This window comes from Sylvia atricapilla, chromosome 6, assembly GCF_009819655.1.
Source record: "Sylvia atricapilla isolate bSylAtr1 chromosome 6, bSylAtr1.pri, whole genome shotgun sequence".
Classification (NCBI taxonomy): Eukaryota; Metazoa; Chordata; class Aves; order Passeriformes; family Sylviidae; genus Sylvia; species Sylvia atricapilla.
The window spans coordinates 47,533,194-47,554,287 of record NC_089145.1 but is presented as its reverse complement, the minus strand read 5'-3'; the positions used below and the strand labels follow the sequence as shown (position 1 = coordinate 47,554,287).

General features: G+C 35.5%; 1 protein-coding gene across 1 annotated transcript in view; it reads right to left on the bottom strand.

Moving 5' to 3' along the window:
- Positions 1–2,447: 2,447 nt before the first annotated feature.
- VRK1 (VRK serine/threonine kinase 1) overlaps positions 2,448–21,094 on the bottom strand; it is a 35,243-nt gene continuing 16,596 nt past the window's right edge. Inside the window, 5 exon segments of the mRNA XM_066321847.1 lie at positions 2,448–3,796; positions 13,841–13,934; positions 17,914–18,092; positions 18,944–19,002; positions 19,871–19,991. Of these exon segments, the coding sequence (XP_066177944.1) occupies positions 3,714–3,796; positions 13,841–13,934; positions 17,914–18,092; positions 18,944–19,002; positions 19,871–19,991 (536 nt within the window). The 3' untranslated portion in view covers positions 2,448–3,713.

Genomic DNA, 21,094 nt, shown 5'->3' with positions numbered 1-21,094 from the left:
GGGGTTTTTTGGGGTTTTTTTTTAACACAGAAAAGTCTGAGAAAGGCATTATTAGTTACAGGATAAACCAAAGGCAGTTAATCTCCTGTCTGCACCTTAAGAAAGAAAAGAGGAGAAAAAGCTAATTTAAACAAATGCTACTAGGGATAAAAAAAATTCAGACTGATGCTACATTAAATTACATGGGAGGCTGAGGTATCCAGCCACAGTCTTCAGTAAAAAAGAAAATTATAGGGTCTATCAATTAGAGAAGCAGTGCTCTGAGCCTATGTGCTGGCATGCTTACAGGTTTTTTTTATGTCTGGCAGGATGTTTTACAAACTAAGCTCAGCAAGATGACAATTCCACCAGAAGGTGCTTCAGATGGTTTTGCTAATAATTTTGATCAGCTTATATGGAGAAAAACATCACTTCATTTATTTGGCTTTTTCAGAACCTGTCAAATCTGAGCAGAACAATTAATTGCCCCTTGTACATCTCCCCCTGCCATCTTTTCCACCTTCTTCCAGAAAAGACACTTCAATTTATTTACTTTTTCTACAAGTATTCTGCATATTTGGCCTTTGTTCCCAGAACAAACTTTGGTCATTCTTCATGCACTTCCTTTCTAGAAGGAAGTGCCATTTCTTGAGGATATTCATTGGAGGCTGGTACTACTACTGCTGCAAAGATGTAAGTGCTAACCACCATATATTGGCTTTTGTTTTAATAGCCTTTTAACCAACTTTGTTAATGGACTGAATGCAATTTAGATATGGAACTTGGCTAAAATGTAGCTTCAATTGGCTATTAAAATTTAAGAGCCAACTAAGATAGCTAATTACAAAAAAGCTCCAGTGATAATGCTAAGCAGAATTAGTAATAGCAAATGACAGTCTGTCTAGTCTTATTCCCAAAGGGAAAGAAACTCTTAACTGAGAAGTCAACCAGACAACGTGCAGAAAACCTAATTGCATTACTGGTATTATGGCATCCCAAATCTGGCAGCTCACTGGGACAAAACAGTGAGGAAAGTCTGTCAAACTACTCAGGAAAGCAACTGACCCCCTTCTTAATGCTAGCTGCAGCAAATATTGGGAATTATAATTTTATATTAACTTACTGGAAAATAATCCTGTAAAAATTATCAAACCAGCACCATCTAAAAAAATACGTTAAATCCATCCTGAATTTGACTGTCGCTCCAGATATTTTAGATTAGGGGAAAATATAAACAATCTGTCTGCAAAATGTTCAAGCACTAAAAGAAGCATTCTGTGCTTCATTATCAATATCCTCATTACACCATCAGCTGAAGTGCTGACTAGTTCTCCTGTGAAGATTTATCTTGTATGGTGGCCACTTTGAAACATAGGTAGCGGAGTCTTTAACATTCCCTACTCAAGTGTCTCCCTGCTGTGCCTGTAAATGTCAGTCCAGTTTTTTCACGGCTGCACGCACAGATTAGAAACAGCAGGAGAGCTTGGGAGTATGACTACAATACTAGTAAGGACACTTGTCTTCATGGCACTGCTCAAGTGATTCTTGGAATGCAGGACCCTGCTGTTTTCTAATATTTACACACAACTGGAGTCATCAAGAGCAGTAAATGCAGTCTAAAGGCAGCTTGCTTCTTTTGTGTTAGGGGCTTTACTTTCAAACGGGGAATGTCAACAAAATCCAACTGCACCCTCCACCTCTCTGGAAGTGCTGCATTTCCCCCTCAGTGCTTTGCAAAGCAGAGGGAACACGTGTGTGCAAGCACACACTATATGTGATCCATACGGTAGCGCTGCGGGGATGATCACAGCCTTCCCCTCTGCTCCTCCTGGCCATCCCACGCTTTAAACACTACTGCAGTTACAGCGAGCTGGAGCCTGGGGTTTTACAGTGAGCAGAGACAAGCCCTGAAACAGCATTCACCTTGAATAAAAAGGATCCTTTCACGTCACAGAACACTTACCAGGACATCTTTTTCCAGGACATTTTTGGGTTGGGAGGAGGTAGGGGTGGTTTATAAAATTCACACCTCAAAACATTCTTTTCAAATATGTGGAAATTACTGTTTGTTCCATTTGGCTTTGGTGGTGTCAAAAGAAAACACACTGCTTGAAAACTTGGGAAGTAATCAAAGGAAGTTTACTGGTAAATAAGTTACTAAAAAAAAAATGTCAAACAACTGAAGTATAAAAGAATGACATTAGCTTTGAGTATGTGACAAGGAAGAGAATACAGTATGCCTTCCTGATAATAGCTATTCAGAACATTGTAATATACTTTCTGAAAAAATGATTAAACGAAATCATTAAAATGATAGTTTGATTTGAGGAGTTTTAAACTTTAGAGAAGCTTTAGCAATCCTATTTTTACATCTGAAATGAAGAGCATGTTACACAACGTCAGCCACACTGCTAATACTCAGGAAAAGAATCTTAACAGCCAACAGAAATGAGAAAGCACCTCATAAATACGGTATTCCAGTTTTATTTCAAAACAACAGATTCCCTTATTACAAAACATAGCCTCATCATTCATTCATTCAACATTTCATGCTAGAACACATTTATTTATTATCATGAGTTGCTACTCAGACATTATATAATCAAGCAAGCTGGACATCCATACAAATACACTCTTACTGGCTCATATGGATTCCTTTTGGTTTGTCAAGCTTTCTGCTGCCCTGATAAGAATGAGGTTCATATCTTATAATGTGTGTGTTGCAGTAGATATATGAAAAGTAGCAGTGTTTTACACTGGAATTCAACACTCTATTTTTTGACTTACAACTCTGAAGAGAGGACTCATAGCTAACCACAGAACTACTTTTACAAAAGGATTTGGAAGATTACACGCTTCTCGAAGGGAAACCATTATTGCTAGAAGAAGCAGATTAGAGACAATATCACACTGGAACTAGATCCTGCACAAGGTTACTCACAATTATATTCTAGTCTTTTCACTAATATAAAAAGAAAATCTGAAGGGTGGTTGAAAATAGGCATTGGTTTTTGCTTGGTTCTTTTCTTTGCTCTGGACCCTTCATCTAAAATCTTGGTCTCTTTCTTTCCAGAGAAACTGTGAATAAATGGAAAAGTAATACAAACACAAAAAATATGCAAAAAAAAAATGGCTAAAATTCAGTACCTGTCTTCCAAAGAATTGTTTAAAATAATTTTATACCAACTAGAATGGAAGGACATGATTTTTGCCTTATGTTCTGTTTTTAATTCAAACACTTGAAACATATTTAAAAGCTATTTCTGCTTTTTCATACTTCATCTCTGTGTGCATTTAAGTGACCATCAATATGACTTTCCTCAAAACTGTGAGAAATCAGATGCAACACTGCTGTTTCTTATACAGTATCCACAATGAAACTATTAAATAAGGTTTTATCTCTACTTTACAAAGCAGGAAAAAAAGCACTCTCTTTAGTTTGCCTGTAAGACATGAAATCATGTATATAAAGAATAAAAATGCATCCCCACTTCAAAAGTTGGCAAAATTTTGCATCAGTATTTAAGTATACATAAATTATGCAAATATTTTAATAAAACATTTATTCTTCAAAAACAGGTACAAACGGCAGTCCATGTTTTTATAGGATTCATCACTTAAAAAGGAAAGAAAAAGATTCCAGTGCTGCAGAAAAAAACCAAAAACAAACAAACAAACAAACAAAAACCAGAAATGAGCCACAGAGCAACTTAGTTTGTTGCTCTGTATATTATTTACTTCTGGACTCTCTTTCTGGTTGCTGTGCTTTTCTTGGGTTTTGGTGAGGTCATCTTCTGGGTTCTGGTAGCAATTGCATCTGCAATTCAAACAAAACAAAAATACACACTTTGTGTTAAATAAAATAACAAAAACAGATCACAAGAAAATACTTTTAGTTTTTAAAAGGATAGCTCAAATCATTCATTGAGCTTTAAGTGAGGATAGGGAATGTGCCATGGACAGAGAAGAATCTGCAACTATTTCTGGGCACTGACCTTCCAAAATACATGTTGTACAGTTCAACTTCTCCAAGAGTATCATCACACAGAGTTGAGTCATTTTTTTAGCTCATCTTCACCAAAAGAATTAGATCTTCTACAAAATCTACACCCCTCCTTCCTCTCCATGTGCCAACTTTTAGTTTTATGATGCTTCCCAGTATTAAGCCATTTTTTGGACTTGTCTAAGCTCATCCAGCTCTGCGATCACAGTTTAACCCCAGACAGTAACTACCTACCATGCAGAGTTCATTCACTCACTTCCCCGTCCACTCCCCCTGGGAAGTGGAGGAAAATTGGAAAAAGGAAAAAAAAATGGGTTGAAATAGGAAGTGTTTAATCGTTACAATAAAGTAAACACAGTAATAACAAAAGTAAACAAAAGAGATTAATTATTGCACACATTAAAAAACTCCAACTCACAAGTGATGCACAATACAAGAGCTCATCACTCACTGACTGATGCCCAGCCCAGCCCTTCAGCAGTAATAGGGTGCTCCCAGCCAACTCCCCCATTTCACATACTGGGTATGACATTCCATGGTATGGAATATCCCCTTGGCCAGTTTGGATCAGCTGTCCTGGATGTGCTCCCTCCTGGCTTCTTGTGAAGCTCCTCATTGGCAGAGCACAGGAAACTGGAAGGTCCTTGACTTAGGATAAGCACTGCTCCGCAAGAGCCAAAACATCTGTGTTATCCACATTATTTTCATACTGAATCTAAAACACAGCTCTGCACCAGCTACTAGGAAGAAAATTAACTCTATCCCAGCTAAAACTAGGACACTTAGCAAAGAAATTTTGGTCTGGTATTCTCACAGTTTAGTGAAATGTGGCATCTTAGAGGATTCTGAATGGAGTTTATACAAGGGGAGGTGGAAGACACACAGGTGAAAAAGAAAGGAAGATTTCTGTTTGGCAATGTCAGCTGTTGAATCAGCTCAGCTTTCAGTGCAACTATGCCTACAGATTCAAGCTATCACTTGCTAATTATTTTATTAACAAAGGTAAGGAATAATCCCATTCTTAGTAAACCTGGCAGGCAAGTTGTTCAAAGAGACCATACCTAAAAGGAATAATAAAAACCTCCCTGTACTTTGATTCTTGCCTGCCTACTACCAGGGAAAAGGAAGAAAACAAAACACCACTGCTCATTTCTGTGAATTGCATTCAACTGCAGTCACTTTGACAAAAAATATTATATATAATAAAAATTTCTACCTTTTTGCATCTACAGTAACAATGAAATATTTTTCATCTCCTAGTCACATACTATTTTTTTCTTAATTTTAAATTCCTTCTTGAAGATAGCATGCCTAACTACTTCAGTTCTTGCTTGTAAAACTACATACAATTCTGCAATCCTTGTCAAGTGTACAGGTAAAGAAAAGTAAGACTGAATTTCATGGAAGTCCTTAAGAAAGAAGCTGCTTGCTTAAGACAACAGCTTTTGAGCAGTGGGAGTCACTGATCATTCAAGTTCAATGAGTAAACTTGGGTAAATCAAGGAGACATAGAGCAATGCAAAACAAAGCTTTACAAAAGAAACCCAGCAGTACTGCTTATAGTTCTGGGCTCTATTCTACAAAAAAAGTCTGAGAAAAACAGGGAGAAGAAATGGTTTCCAGCTCTCTAACATAAACAACAACAAGAAAACATTGAATTTAACTAGTTTATCTGAAGAGAGTAGAAAAAAAATGGGAGACATATGATGTGTAAAAGGTTGCTTCATAGAATGAGAGTGATTTTCATGTCCACAGCAGCTAGGACAACTACTAAACTTAAGGGAAATTCAGATTAGGTAATAAAAATATTAAAATACTTCCCCTTATTAAATCCTTTGTAATAGTAAGGATAGTTAAGTATTACAAGTGGTGTTCACCAGGGAAGTTTTAGAGTAACCATACAGGTTTTAAGATAAAATATTAGCATGTATCAAGATTAACACTAACATTCATTAATTAGACTGCTCTATAGAGCAGATCTCTTCTTGATGTTCCTTCTCATCTTCCAATTCTATGTACACTGTTTCAGGAACACATAAGTCTTACAACTAAGAAATAAAACTGTGCTCAAGTCAAAAAATTAAAGTTTCTATAAAATTACAGAAGTTCCTTCGGTAAAAAGTCATGACCTTCCTGTTTAAATTGCCTTCTTTGATGAAAAGGAGGACAGTGAGAGATTTAGAAACATGAAAATACAGCAACTGAGCAGATAACTAAATCCTACCTGATTTTAAGTTACATCATAGGTTAGAATATCTGAAAACAGAGCCACATAGAGATGTCAGACTGTCAGCAAACATCAGGTAAGTGAAAAATATCTAACAGCAGACATGCTAGATATGAACCAAATGCATCACTTCCATATGTTGAATCTACACCTGACAAAGGCTAAGTACATGCCAGTCTCCAGCTAATGGGCTGATGAGTTCCAGCAATTGTAGCTCTTAAACCAAATTTGTAGTCATCGTCCTTGAATAAAACACCTAACATCAAAACAAGTGGTGGAGTACCTTGATTAGACACTTCCTTTCTCAAAAAGAACCCCAAACCTAATGTCCATGAATGTGTGTGCACAATCTTATACATGCATTTTGCTCTATGTTTACCTCTTTAAGAAACAAAGGTCAGTAAATCTGGAGCAGTGGATGATGTGATGGAGTTGTCTGGAAGAGATGTTCTCAACCAGTATCCACACAAATGAAGCTTAATCATCATTTCTGTGTAGACACCCCATGTGCCACCGCAGGACAGTGTTAGGACTGACATTGCTTTAATACAGGCAAGTACATGCCTGTATTTAATTATTCCACACATAAATATGTGAAATTGCCAGTTAACCTGAGAAGTGATAAGGCAGGAATGAGACTGTCCCTAGCCTACGATCTTACATATGCTACTACACCAGATCTCAGTGCAACAAATGATTCCCAAGAATAATTGCGTTACTAATTTAAGTAATAAATGCATACTTGTGGTTTCCAAAACAGCTGAATTTAGAACTGCCAGTTCTTCTAAATTCTTCATGATCACAGTATCTCTTTTCTCTTGCAAAATGTGCTTCAGCTATATTTCAGCTGGTTTTGTTGGTATCAAATAACCAAGCCATTTTACTAGATGGCTCTCTAGGAGACCTTTTTCCTTCAACTGCCCCTTAAAAGGGTTCTAAAATCAGATTGAAAAACGGAACAAGAAAATGGAACCCATACATTTCCTATTTACATATGGAAAGAATAAAAAAATAGTGTTGGAAGCTGAAGACTACATTCAGCAACCAGCTGCAAACATCAAATGGGAACTTAGGCCAGGCTGCAGCATTTAATGAGTTAAACACCACACTCTCCAATCACTTCAGGCAGTTTGAATATGGTGTCAATGAAGAGATACTTTTAAAGAAGATAAAAGATGAAATCTTTTAAGAAGATTGCAAGAAGATGAAGTCTTCTTTTAAGAAGACTCTTCCTTGGTTTAAGGAAGAGGCCTCTGACAAGCTCTTTCCCAGTTCAGCCATGGAACCTCTGCATAAATGAAAAAAAATCTGGTGAATAACACTTCTTGGGACAAGCATTTCTCAGTACTCGGAAGCTGCTGAAGAAATTGCAAGGGCAATAAATAGTAGTAGTGGCTAGTTGGCTTTTTCTGTTTTCACAGCAGGTCTTTTTCTACAAGAATTCAGAAATGCAACTCAGGAAAAAAAAAAAAAGGAGAGACCAGAGGAATGCAAATATGGACTTGAATTCCAGTAAATATATGACTGTGGGTGGAGATGAGAGAGAGAAGCCAGTGAAGTTGTGGAATGGGGCTTAGCTTTAGCTATTCTGTTCTGCCAAGTACTCCCTTTTCTGCAGCAAATAAAGCAAATACTTTTCATATTCTCATAAGGAAAAACATCAGAACACAAGAATCTATTATTTATGACTTTATGCCTATGTATTTCTTAGAGATTACAACAAATATCTGAGTGTTCTTTTAAAAATTTTAATATAAAATTGTTCGAGATGAAATTGAAACTGGTTTACTTCTATTTGCAAAAATTGCTGCACTGAAGATATTTCAAAACACAATCATACATAAACAGAAATCATTCGTCCCATGCAGCATGTGTCTGAAATTAACCTTCCTCTTCACCACACAGCAATTTGCAGGAAGCAGGCAGTTTAATTCAAAACATTACTTGCAATCTTGGAAAAAGGCTAGTTCCCTGTAAAAATCTGAGTCACTGCAGTACAATTTTTCTTTCCTGTAGAAAAATTTCACTTGCAAATTTTCTATCTGAGTTTGAATTCAAATACTTGTTCAACATACTGCAATTCATCTTTAGGTCACAGAAAAACAAGCAAAAAAGTAGACATAACTTTTTTTTCCTTAAATTACTTAGTTCAACATGTAAAGTCATTATACAGAACTTTACACACAGAAAATGTTTGTTACAAGGTCTTTTAGTTTAATACTTTATATTAGCAGAAAACACAAGAAAATCCCATGAAATGTAAAAAGAGAACCTAAATTACTTATATTTTAAGTGTTCAAGTGCTAGAAATGAGCTGAAAATATTGTACAGAAATAAGCCTAAAATAAAAAGGTAAACTAAATAAAGAACTGTGTTCCAAGCACATACAGAAGTACACAGCAACACTTTACATGTTGGACACTAATTTTTTTCTCCTTATTACGACTAGTCGCACAAATTACTTAGTTCAAAGTTATTCTCACTGAATTTGTCGCTTGCAAATTGTTGAAAAAACCCTACTATTTCTTAAGAACCACAAAGATAAATTAAATGTAAAGCAAATCTATATTAACCTTACTATCCAAAATATTTAAAAATCTTTAAAATTAAAAGCACCTCCTACCACACCTTTTATAATTTAATTTCTAATAGCTTTTGAAGACCCTCAAACAATCTCAGGGCAGGCATAAAAAGTCAGAACACTTCATATTGTGTTTGAATATGCTTAATGCAAAATATAGAAGTGAGTTTGTCAGTATTCAGGCAACTGAAAACAGTATTTCTCTGCTTAAAACCCAGATCTTTTTGGTAATTTCTAGATACAACATTGCAGCACGTGCTTCTAACTTCTAAAACCAGACCACCTAACTCCTGCACTAGAACATTTAACTTGTAACATTCCTGAGACTGGTAAGGGAAAGCTAAGAGGGCACAGAGACATCTTTCAGTCACTAAGCACAGAGATGGATACACAGTCTTAAAACTTGTATCTGCTTCCTCCTGGAATCTCGAACAAATAGTAGTCAATAACAAATCCTCCACAACAACGAAGAGATGTACTACAAAATTAGAACTATTGTGCAGTACAAGTCTTTTTTTTTTTTTTTTTTACAAATAATTTTTTAGGGTACAAGAATAAGAGATTAAAAAAATCTACCTGTAATTGAGTATTGGTACAGAATAGAAAGACAAGTAGTAAGTTGCACCATAAAGAAGCTCAAAAAAGATAGGACTTGCTTTCTCCAAAAGCTTGGTGACAAGGCCAATAATTCTCCAAATGCGAAAATGCACCTCAGTGGGCAGTAAGTATTAAATATTACTTGAACAAAGAAAGAAAATATTTAAATAACCCAATAACTGATTCATGCAAAGTCATTCAAGGTAAAGAAATATAAAGATAAGTACCTATTAATTGAGAAATAATATTAAACCACCCCTTTCCAATGTTCTTCTAAGCAATCCATCAGTATGATTGTTTTCATATTGGAGCTGTTCAAATAGTTTTTTATTTATACTGCAAGAGTAATCAAAGACCCCAATTAAGGCCTTAACATGGTAGATGCCATCCAGCAATACAGACCTGCAGAATTCCTAGCCTTAGGAATACTGACTATTTTAAAAGTATATTTAAAAATACAGTACTTTCATTGTCATATCTAACTTTAATGTTTTTCTTTATATGTCCTAATTAATAAATCCCAAAACTGTCTTAAAAATTCAAAACTGAAAATAAAAGAACCCTAATTTTTCTAATTAGCATTAAATATTCTAATTCACTCTAATCCAATCTTCATCAATCCCATGATTCAAAAATACCTGCCAGGGTAGTTGTTTTATTTCCATTGTAACTTTGAACCTAAGATTATTCACAAATTCTCCTGAAACTCTTGTTTTTCCAGCATTTATGAGATTTTCACTGAGGATGCCTATAGTATCTGCCTATTCCACCAAACTGATCAAAAATAAGCACATTAATCCTATCATATTATGCACAATACCCCTGCATGAGCGTTGGTGGATATGTTCAGTGTATGCCAAAGTTTGGTATTCTGTTTTACCAGTTTCATCATTTATAAGCCTCTATTTTACTACTGCACATGAAGGCAGCTAACACTGAAAATGGAGCTGCAACAGAGGGGGGAAATGCTTCTTATTTAAATAGAAATCATCTCTTCTGACAGCATTTTTCCTAGTGGAGATAGATTGGCTAATATAATACTTCAACCTCATCCATATTACTTTAAAAAGGATACCTTGAAAAAGTCCCCTTTTCAGGAAAGCCTATGGGTTTGTTGTGTCAAGGAAAAAAAAAAGAAGAAAAAAAAGCTGATAACATGCTAATATAAATAAAAAACAACTTAAGTATTTCACCAAATTTCACCCAACCTATTTTGGAAGTCCAACACAGCTTGTCTCTCAAGGACTTTCTGAAATACTGTTTCCAAAGGGTCACTTGACTGCTCTAGAAACACTGATGGCTGACAAGATTGGAAGAAAAGGCCTTTAATGACCACATCTGATGTCGCCACTCTTACATTAAGATCAGCCAAGAGCAGCTGACAGTAGAAGCAAGAATTTCCAGATGACTGTTCTTTCTCAGTGCTATCTATTCTTTCTTCCTCTTCCTCCATGTCTAGGGGTTCCCCAGCCCCAGTAGATTTCAATACTGGCAGACTTCCTATAGCCACTGAGCACCTTAGGGTATTCAAAATGGGACACAGCTGATCAGGATCTTTTGGGGACACCTTATCTTTTGGACTGGACAAGACAAACTGCATAGTCAAAGGTGGCTAATGCTAATGAGTTAAACAGCAAGAGGCTGCACAGCTCTCATAACTGCTTTCTGTTCAAACACTTATAAGATGTTGCTTGAATACCTGAAGAGCAACCACCATTCTACCACATATATGCCCCTTAGAAACCAATAAAATAGAATTGTAACAACTTTTAAAGCATTCCTGTATGACTCAACTTCAAATTGTACAACTAAGTGATATCAAGAAAATATTCATTTTACTGAACTTCAGGATTTTTTTTTAGCCACGGCAAAAATCAATTAAGGGAGAAACAAGCCCATGGTAACACAAAACTAGTCACATTTGGAAACAGTTTTGAGTATTTCTATTATAGTCAGCCCTTTTCAAACTATAAAAGCATCAGAATCAGAAAAGATTATGAAACAGTTACCCTTTCCTTCAACACAGGTTTATGAATCACGTAATAATTGGTAAAGTTTTTAATTCCAAATTTGGAGAGAACCAAAGGACTAAGTACATGTATCACATTTCACCTGAAAGCATTTTATATACTCCCTCTACTTGGTATTCATTGAGTAGTGTAAAAAGGTGAAATTAAAGCCATTTCATCTGTAACTCTATTGAACTAGCAATAGGAAGCTTTTCTCATTCAAGAATATGTTGAAAATCTATACAGCCTCTCAAATACTTTAACTTAGTCTGAAAAAATCTCATTGTTTACAATGGGTTACCACCTGGATTGCAATTCCTGACATTCTATGCCATCTTCTTGTGTAAGAATTTAACCCTACAATCCCAGGAAAAGGTAGTATAATACATTATAAGAAAAGAAATTAAGTTCTGCTCATGCACATCAATTCAAAACCAGAAAACAGTCAACTGTATTAAGTATTTTGTTAAAAAGTCTTAGGTTATATCTAAAATGCTAAAACTGTGTCAACATCATTTAAAATAATTATATTGCTATGAAAGAATGTATAATCTTATAAACATTTTTTCAGCCACTGGCAGACTAGAAAATTTATAATAAACTGAAGTCAATAAGTAAATAGCCATTCAAAAAAGAGAAATAATCACTGGTCTTAATGATTAAAATTCTGTAATATGAACAGCTGAAAATGACCAAAGCAGAGTCACCTCCTGGAATAACATTAGCTTTATTCCTGGTACTTTGTGCCATACAGATTGAGCAAGTATCCCAAGGTAAATCCAAAACTCACCAATATTATTACTGTCTTTGAAAGGCTACAGTTTCCCATCCTGCAATACTCCTTCATCAAGTCATTTTTAAACAAGGAGATTTGTTTTGGGGTAGACTTTAGTCCTATTACTTTATTATTATTATTAGACTATTTGACCATAGACAACATCTGGTCTTTTATTTAAAATCATAAATAAAACATTCTTTAGGAAAAATATATGTGCTAGTACTTGAATTCAGTTCACATTTACTGATTTAATTATAATAAAGGCATTACAAGGTCAGATCCATAAAGCAGTTTGATGGGACACTCACCATCAGCTTACCCTATACAGATCTACTGAAGATTTCTCACATTGGATTTTCAATAATCCTACTTTATCTGTCCATGACTTTTTCCATACTGCACTGAAACTATGCCAAATTATGTTGAAATAATGGCTTCAGCATTTTCTATCCTTACAGCTAATCCTTTCCTTGACTTTAAACAAGCTTGCTTTTGGAAGCTGCTGCTGTTAGCCCTTGGATTTAACACTCTGTGAAGAGCAATCCTGAGGAGTCAGCATGTTCTAACACTGAACTGGACAAGACAGGAAGATAAAAACAAGAATGAGCAGAGAATGAACAATGGCAAAATAACAGGTTTCAGCCACCAATTTTTATCACCTAGCAATTCCACCAGCTCTGGGCACTACTTAAGTGGAGTATGATCGTTTCTTACATAGAAAGTTGAAATATTTTAACTTCTTTTAATAAAGTTAATCTGAAGGTTCTATTGGGTGTTTTACGGCCATGTGGCTGAGTTTTGGTAAGCTGAGGTCAGCTTCAGGGCTAGCCTCTGTGGGGAGAGGCCAGCTGCTCTTCTGTGCCTTACAGCCCTTTCCAGCTGGCTCCAAAACAAACCCACTGTAGGCCAAAGCCTCAAAACAAACCCATCACAGGCCAAAGCTGAGCCAAATTCATTTGTGGCACCACTGTGGAAAGATTTAAGAAAGGACAAAAAAAGCACTGGCCAGGTAAAAAGGGAGTAGCAGTGCAAGAGGAAGAGTGGGAAACAGCAGACAGAACAAAGTCAGAGGTGGAAGTGGTACTCCATTGCACCAGAGCACATATTCCTGGTAGCTCAGGAAGGACAGGAGGAGGAGATGTCCCCTGCAACTCATGTGAGAGCCTAACCTGGAAAAAATGGATATTTCCTCAAAAAACTGGGTAATTTTTTGTTTGTTTGTTTTTCCTGAAAGACTGTAACCCAAAAGAGAGAGCCCACACTGGAGCGGGGAAAATGTAAGGATGACTGAGCAGCAGAGACCACAGCACACTTCCCCTCCAGGATTCCTGCACAAGAAGAGTGGTGGAGTTTAGGGTGAAGTACTTAGGTTGAGGTTGGGGGAAGGAAGGAGAAGGAAAGGTGTTTTAATGTTTGTCACTATCCAAATTTATTTTAAATTTGCAATATATTATATTCATTTTCCCCAAGCTGAGTCTGGTTTACCCAAAACAGTAAACAGAAATAAATTTCCTCATCTTTGTTTTCATTTATGGGTTTTCTCATCTTATTTTCTCCCTGTGTCCCACTGAGGAGGGGAGCAAGTGGCTGTGTAGGGGTCTGGACTTTAGCCAAGGTATCCTGCCATATCAGTACATGTGACTGTCAGAACAATCTTTCGACTTACTAGAAGCAGCAGCTTTCTTTTTTTTTGGACTTCCTGTATCTTCCATTTCTGCCTCAGTGCTCTCACTGGCTGCAGCTGCTGCCTTTCTTTTTTTCTAGAAAAAAAAAAGGAAAAAAAATTAACCAAAAATAGCAGTTGAACTCAAGAGTAGGAAAAACCATAAAGTAGACAATATCCTCACAAGGCATTCTTTTATTTTTTATTATATATTATAAAATGTCTCCAGTCACAGAGAAAATTTATTCCTGTATTAACACAATACTGGTATTAAGGCATAAACAATTTAAAACAGTTCCCCAATCTGCAGATCACTTTAGTAGTTGAAATTTTGGTGTAGAAAAACATGACATATTGTGATCATCACCTGGGGGGTTTTAAAACTTACTCTGAAAAAATGTTACAAAAGGAGCAATCTGAAAAACTTAAGAGAACAAAAAAAAACATTTTATCCCAAGTTCATATTAATTGGGTTTTTCTAAAACAATTACACATTAAATTCAAGTGTACCTGGATATCCTTGCCTCTTAAGGCTTCCCTTGCACAGCTTATAGTACTTTTTTAATTTTTTTTTTTTTTAAATAGCAACCATGGGTTCTGTTCCAAAGAGAGGTATTGAGAAAATCTGAACTCTATTCAAGGTACATTACCTTAAAATTTCTAAATGGATAGATCTCTTATTATCTACGTATTACAATTAAACTTACTATTACAAAATATTCCTGAGGTAGTTATGAAAAATTATTGTTTTAAAGCCATGATTTTTGCAAAAGATGAACTGACCTGCATCAGGCATACATGAAAAGCACTGAACACTGGAGGAGGTTTACCTTTTCTCCTTTTTTTTATTTATTTATTTATTAATAGTGTGAGACTAGAGCTTCTCTAATACCACTTTAAAAGTGGCTCCAACTTCACACAGCTCACGGGAGAAGGGGAGAGTGCATTACATCTTTCCTTTCCAAAGTGTTGCTTCATGATTACCATCTAAACCCTGCTGGGCTGAACAGATTGGTTCGATAATTACATACAATAACTGCAGTGGGCAGGTAACCCTCAGCTGGCACAGGGCAGCTCCCCTGTGAGAACTTCCATATGCAAACTGCACTGATGGAGTGCATTAGGTACATCTTTCCTGCCGGTGCACAGGCCTGATTACCGCCAGCCAAGACTCCAAGGTTAGCATGTCAGCAGATTTGTGATGCATTAGGCAGGAATAAACACAGACACTTTTGTTCATTCTGACCAAAATTAAGGAGGACTATTTCAGCACTGTACTGCTTTTATATGAGAGATAATGCATTCCTCCCAATTGTACCAGGAAACATTTTAAATGCTCATCAGAAAAACAGATATTCATATACATATATACATACACATAACAGATACACATATTACACAAAAGCAAAATACATTTATCTTGTTTCCAAGCTTATTTAATAAAAAGTGGCTTCTTAATCTTGATGCAGGTGAAGTACATAGCAGTAGAAATCAGGCAGCATTCATCTGACAAAAGCAACACCTGCACATCTGAACCTGAACATTAGAAGGAACCACAAATCACTAAGATCTGTATTTTTCCAGGCTACTTTGCTTACAATATTTCCCAGCACTCCTCACCACTGAACAACAGTAAAATGTGGTCTTTGCTCTAAATAATTTAGTCAAGAGCTTGAAATACTTCCTTCAGTACATGCTTCTTATTTGTCTAGAACTACTAGAAAATATCACACTCACAAACTAGCATGTTACTATACAGAAAAAAAAAAGGAAAAATCTCAAGGACAGCTGTGGACTATGTTTTATTTACTTATACATGTGGGGAAACTTGAGCCATGATAGAAAATAAAATGCTAACTTTTAATATAGGAGATATCTGTGACTTTTACCCAGATACCAATACTGGAGAATGACTGAGATTCCAGAACAATCATGCTTATATGTAACATATAATGCCCACCATGGCTCAAATAGCTGATAGCACAGGAGAATCCTACGTTTTAAGAATGTATTTACAAGGAAGCTAGAAATAGCTCCTAGCTATGAAACAGCATAACTTCAGAACATCAAATAACACTGTTTTAAGAAAATATTACGGTAGATTGCACCAAAAGAAACAAGGAACTGCTGTGATTAAAAGATCAGTAGAGCCAAAATGTCATAGATATTTTGTGTTAGAGGTCACAGTCTTCTCAAGGATGGATGCTTTTTTCTTTTTCAAGTTAGGCATTAAGCATGCCAAACAAAATTCAGCACGTTATAAAAGATCCTGGCTTTCAGAGACAAAATGCCACTAATTAATGACAAATTATGTTTATGGAGAGTAGTTTTTAATGAAGTTTGGAATTTGGAGCTTATCTTTAAAACACTAAGTCATCTTCTACCCTAGCCTATACTGCAGCTGCTACAAGGCAAACAAAAACCAATGTAGAAGAAAGAGTCACCTATCCTGGTGTTTGGTCAAAAGCAAGAAAGTTATGATGCCCATCAATCTTATTCTGTCCAGACACTTTAGCAGTATCTGGCATGAAGTAGCATCAAGTCCATCAAGATATGAAGCAGACAGCTGAAAACACTTACTCAAGTGGGCCAGTAGCACTCCCTGTTTTATTAAGCTTCATATTTGTGACAACTGAGTAAGCTGACCATACATACGGCTCTCAAAGTATACAAAAAAAAAAAAAAAGAAATCCAATGAAAAGACTAACTTCTATTTCATGTCAGGAGGTAAGGACCTATGGAAAAGGATTATCCCAGCCTTTGGGAATGGTCATGACTGATACAGGTTAAAAACCCAATATTTTTGAAGTTTTTATTCCATGGAAAATGTGCACCAGACCTCTCTGCTGGACAAGGACATTAAAGGTCACAGATGCTGGCTCTGCAGCAGGCCAACTTACTCAGCAAAGAAACCAGCCAACCATTGAAGACAAATTAGTTTTTCTCCAAATATAGGTCTCAAGCCATATCAAACCACAGGGGGAACAGAACTTATGCTATCAAACTCTCCTTTTGGAGGGACCTTTAAACTAAATTCGGCACAAAATATTATTACCGAGTCCACAGCTGTATGATTTTAGCCAAAATACTTTTTATTAGACAAAAAGATCTAAGAAAAGCTGAACATATATCTTCAGAAGACTAGAATCCTACAGTTTTGGGTTTTTTCCTGCTTTTTCCCCATCTTTAACATACTGAACACGTCAGTAAGCAGGCAACATACTTCTACTACTGTACTGTATTATAATTCTCAGTTCCTCGGTTCACACTAAAGGAACCAATAAACTGCCCACCTGCTACTAACAAATGTAAATAAAGAAGCAATAAATGCAGTTTGAAGTAGAAGATGATAATTACTGTCCCATTGTGTGACCACTTTTTAATGGGTATAAGCTGTTTTAGCATACACTTTCCCTAAAGCTTAAAAAGTCTTTAATGCTGTATTCAAATTGGAATTCAAGTCCAGAGTTTAAGGCTTCATAAATACAAGGAAGAAAATACCCCTAGCCTACCAATACAGTTAAGACTCAAAAACAACATATTAGATCACAGTGAAGTCAATATGTGAAGTCCAGAATCAAACAGTTGGCATAAATGTGTATGCTTAAAACTAAGCTTTGAATTAATCATGGAAAGGAAACTAACAAAAAAAAAAAAAAAAAAAAAAAAAAAAAAAAAAAAAAAAAACAAAAAAAAAACACCACAACCCACAAACAAAAAAGCTAGACTAATCTTACACAGACTTTGATCCATCTGGAGTTTTCCCAGTTTAAAGAAATAAGTATATTAACCAAATATTCATCTGTTCAAACGTCATTACAACTAGGTATAGAAGTTTTGTTATCCAAGATGCTATCTACTGTTAAAGTACCTCTGTGAACACCATTCTATATTAAGTTTTATTAACAACTAGTTAAGTTGAATTAGAGAAATGATGTGTGCAACTAGGACTTCAATATTTCACTACTTAATTATTTGCTACTGGATTAAGTTATGACACCTCCTTCCAACACCACTAACTCTTACTTAGCTCAACAAAATGCAGTAAAAGATGACATGAATTTTTAGAGTAAAACCTTTTGCACGGGATTTCTTTGACAGTCTCCATTCTCTGCCAAGCCAAAGTCAAGCACGCCATCATCTTTCTGTCCAATGGCCTTGAGACCTTGCAGAAGGACTTCTCGGAAATGCTGATAAACAGGTTTCTCTTCATAGCTGAGTAGCTTCACCTTTTCCATATACTTGGCTATTTCATCTAAAGAAATGGCACCTCCAATTAATTTCTACTTGAAAACATTTTAATCATTCACGTTTACTACAAAAGAGACAGAGATTATGCATGCACTACTTATGCTATTTTTGAAATGGTTATTTATAAACTCATAATAATAATTATGTCTTTACTACTACACATTTTAGAGAAAAATTATACCAAGGTTCATTGCCCAGTGATGACAGCATCACTGTTTTTTACATATTTATTGCAATGAAGAAAACAGTCAGTTGTAAAAAAACCTAATAGGCCAATCTTCACCAATAAATGCTTATTTACATGGTATTTCTTAAGTCTACATTTAAAAACTTGGAAAAGGAAATTCAATGTTATCTCAGAATTTCATCAGTTTAAGACTGAAACATATACTAATAATACATGAAACATTAAACCTCTGAAAAAACAAACAAGTCACACTTGAATAAGAAAACTCCTCTGATCACCAGGAACAGCTGGAAATAACTAAACATTAAGATCTCAAAGAAGTGTATTTCTAATAAAGCCAGTTTAAAAAAATTAACAATGTACTCCGCAAATCACCTCTGCCAAATAAAAACAACCTATACTTCAAGTTCTCATTACTTCTTAAATTTCCATATCTAAAATCCAGTTGAGAAAAATCAATTTACACATCTCATGTTTGAAGTGTAATACCGTGCTTAACCAGAAGCAACAGAATGTCTGTAGTGTATGTAACTGCAGCCAAAATGAAGAGTCTACACTTCTCTTAAGGAGCAATCTAATTCATGCCACTTTGTCACTCCTGATTGAAAGGAAGAATTAAAATAAGTAAAAAGTTCAGTAAACAAGTATTTTAAAATAGCTCCTCTTACCTGGTTTATTTTTCCCAGGAAAGCATTCGTCCATCAAAATAGAAATGTTATCTCTACATCTGAAAAACAAAATCAGTCAAAATTACTGTTTATTTTGAATTTTTAATCTTGTCCGGTTCTGATAAACTACTTCAGCACCCAGTTTGGGCCACTGTCAGATACAAGAAACACTACTGCATAAACCTTTGATATGACTTAGTACAGCCGTTTGTGGGTGTGCAGCACATTTGAGAGCCTGATGAATGCCAGATGGGCCATCTGAAATAGTTCTTGATTCTTAAAAGCAAGTAAAAGACTGAAGAAAAGAACTGGTCCATTTTCAATCCTCACATACCAATGCTAAGGAAGCCAAATAACAAATACTTGTTAATGAGACAGAAACTGCTGCACTGGGACAGCTCTCTTCACATTAAATATGTGACAAGAGAAGGTTCATCTGGGCTGAGGGGAAGATGAAGGCATGTTGACATTGAGGCCAAGGGACAAAAGGAAAAATAATTTTTAAATCTGCTAACAGCAGTGCTCTAGCTGGAATGATGCTCAAAGACATTTAAGATTCCCCCTCAGCCTTCATTTCTGCCACATGCATCAGAGCATGGTGTTAAAGGGACTCACACTTTTCTCTTCCAGTAAAGCATGACTGATGGTTACCTGCATCCTGCTAAGAGTGCTTTTGGATTCACCATGGCAATCCTAAAGTGCCAATACTGTGGTGGAAAAATAAACATCTCCCATATGCCAAAGGAGCCAACAGAACAGTATGAGTGAAGTTTAATTACAAGTCAAGGATGCACGAGACACGACAGGAAAATGGGGGGTATACAAAACAATGGCAACTCCCAAAAGGGAACATACTGCAAGTACAAAGCATTTCTACAGAAAGACATTTTCATTTTCAAAAAAGAATGAAAACAAATAGTTTTTCACCTGATTTTTGAGTCTCTGACAAAATTTGGATCTTTCAAATTATCTTCCCATGGTAGATGGCCACTAAGCCAATGAATCATACAGTAACCCAAGATCTCCAGATCACCACGTCTCGATGGTGCTAAATATATATGCAGACAAAAAAACCCCATAACATCAGCTAATAAAGTACACGCAGTTTAACAAGTAAAAATTTGTAAATATGTTAAGACAATGCTAACAATGTAACACTACTGTATGTGTTATTTAAATCTTTATTTTACCATGAAAGCTAGAAAGGAAAAAATATTGTTCCTACATCTGGAAGGATCACTTCATTTTTAAGCCCTTTATCAATCTTTCCTATTCAAAGACATGACATGCTGCAGTTATCCCAATTTGGGAAGCTTTTTAAGTACTCAGGTTGTGGAAAAAATAGAACAAGTTAGTGAAGTGATTGACTTTCTGTTCAAAATAGTTTTTACTTCCCTTCATCTATAAAAAGATAAAAGTGCTCAAACCCAACCTTCCCAAAAAAATATTCTACATGCTGAATTATTTTATGTGGCCTGAAAACTGAACAAAGGACAGTATGAGATCAGATCCCTAAGCCTTCAGAAAAAAATAAAAATAAAAAAGCATGGAAACAATTCACATGTTCAGTGACCACAAAGTACCAAAGTACACTAGAAGTATAAATTGGCAGATCAAGTTGTCTTTGGTTACGTTCAGCTTTAAGAATCCTCAAGTAAATAATAATTTTCAACAACTGCTGTTTTTGCAGAAAACACTCTTATGCTAATAAAGCAAAATTTAAGAATTAAGAAAATGAATTGATATTCACTATAAATCCTCAATAATTAATCAGACATAAACCTGTCCTTTATATATTCAACCTTTTCTCACTTCTTGCTTTTTGATGTTCAGCAGCTATAGGCATAATTAATTAATTGAAGTTTTTTGAGTTAAAATAAATATTTTTACATTGATAACAGCTACTATTTTTTTCCTAAAACCAATACTAATTTTTCTATTAAGATCTCACAAGCACTATTCAATTTCTACTTGGTTAATAAAAAGCAATACACTGAATCTCTTATCTTTATAAATTAAGGAACATTTAAGAAAGTTACATTAAAAATACAATTAGTAAAAACTAGTAAATAGAAGAAAAATGCCAGCGTAGCACAAAGAAAAAAAATTAGAATCAGAAATCTGGTTTATTTGCTACACTGAGTTTTGTTA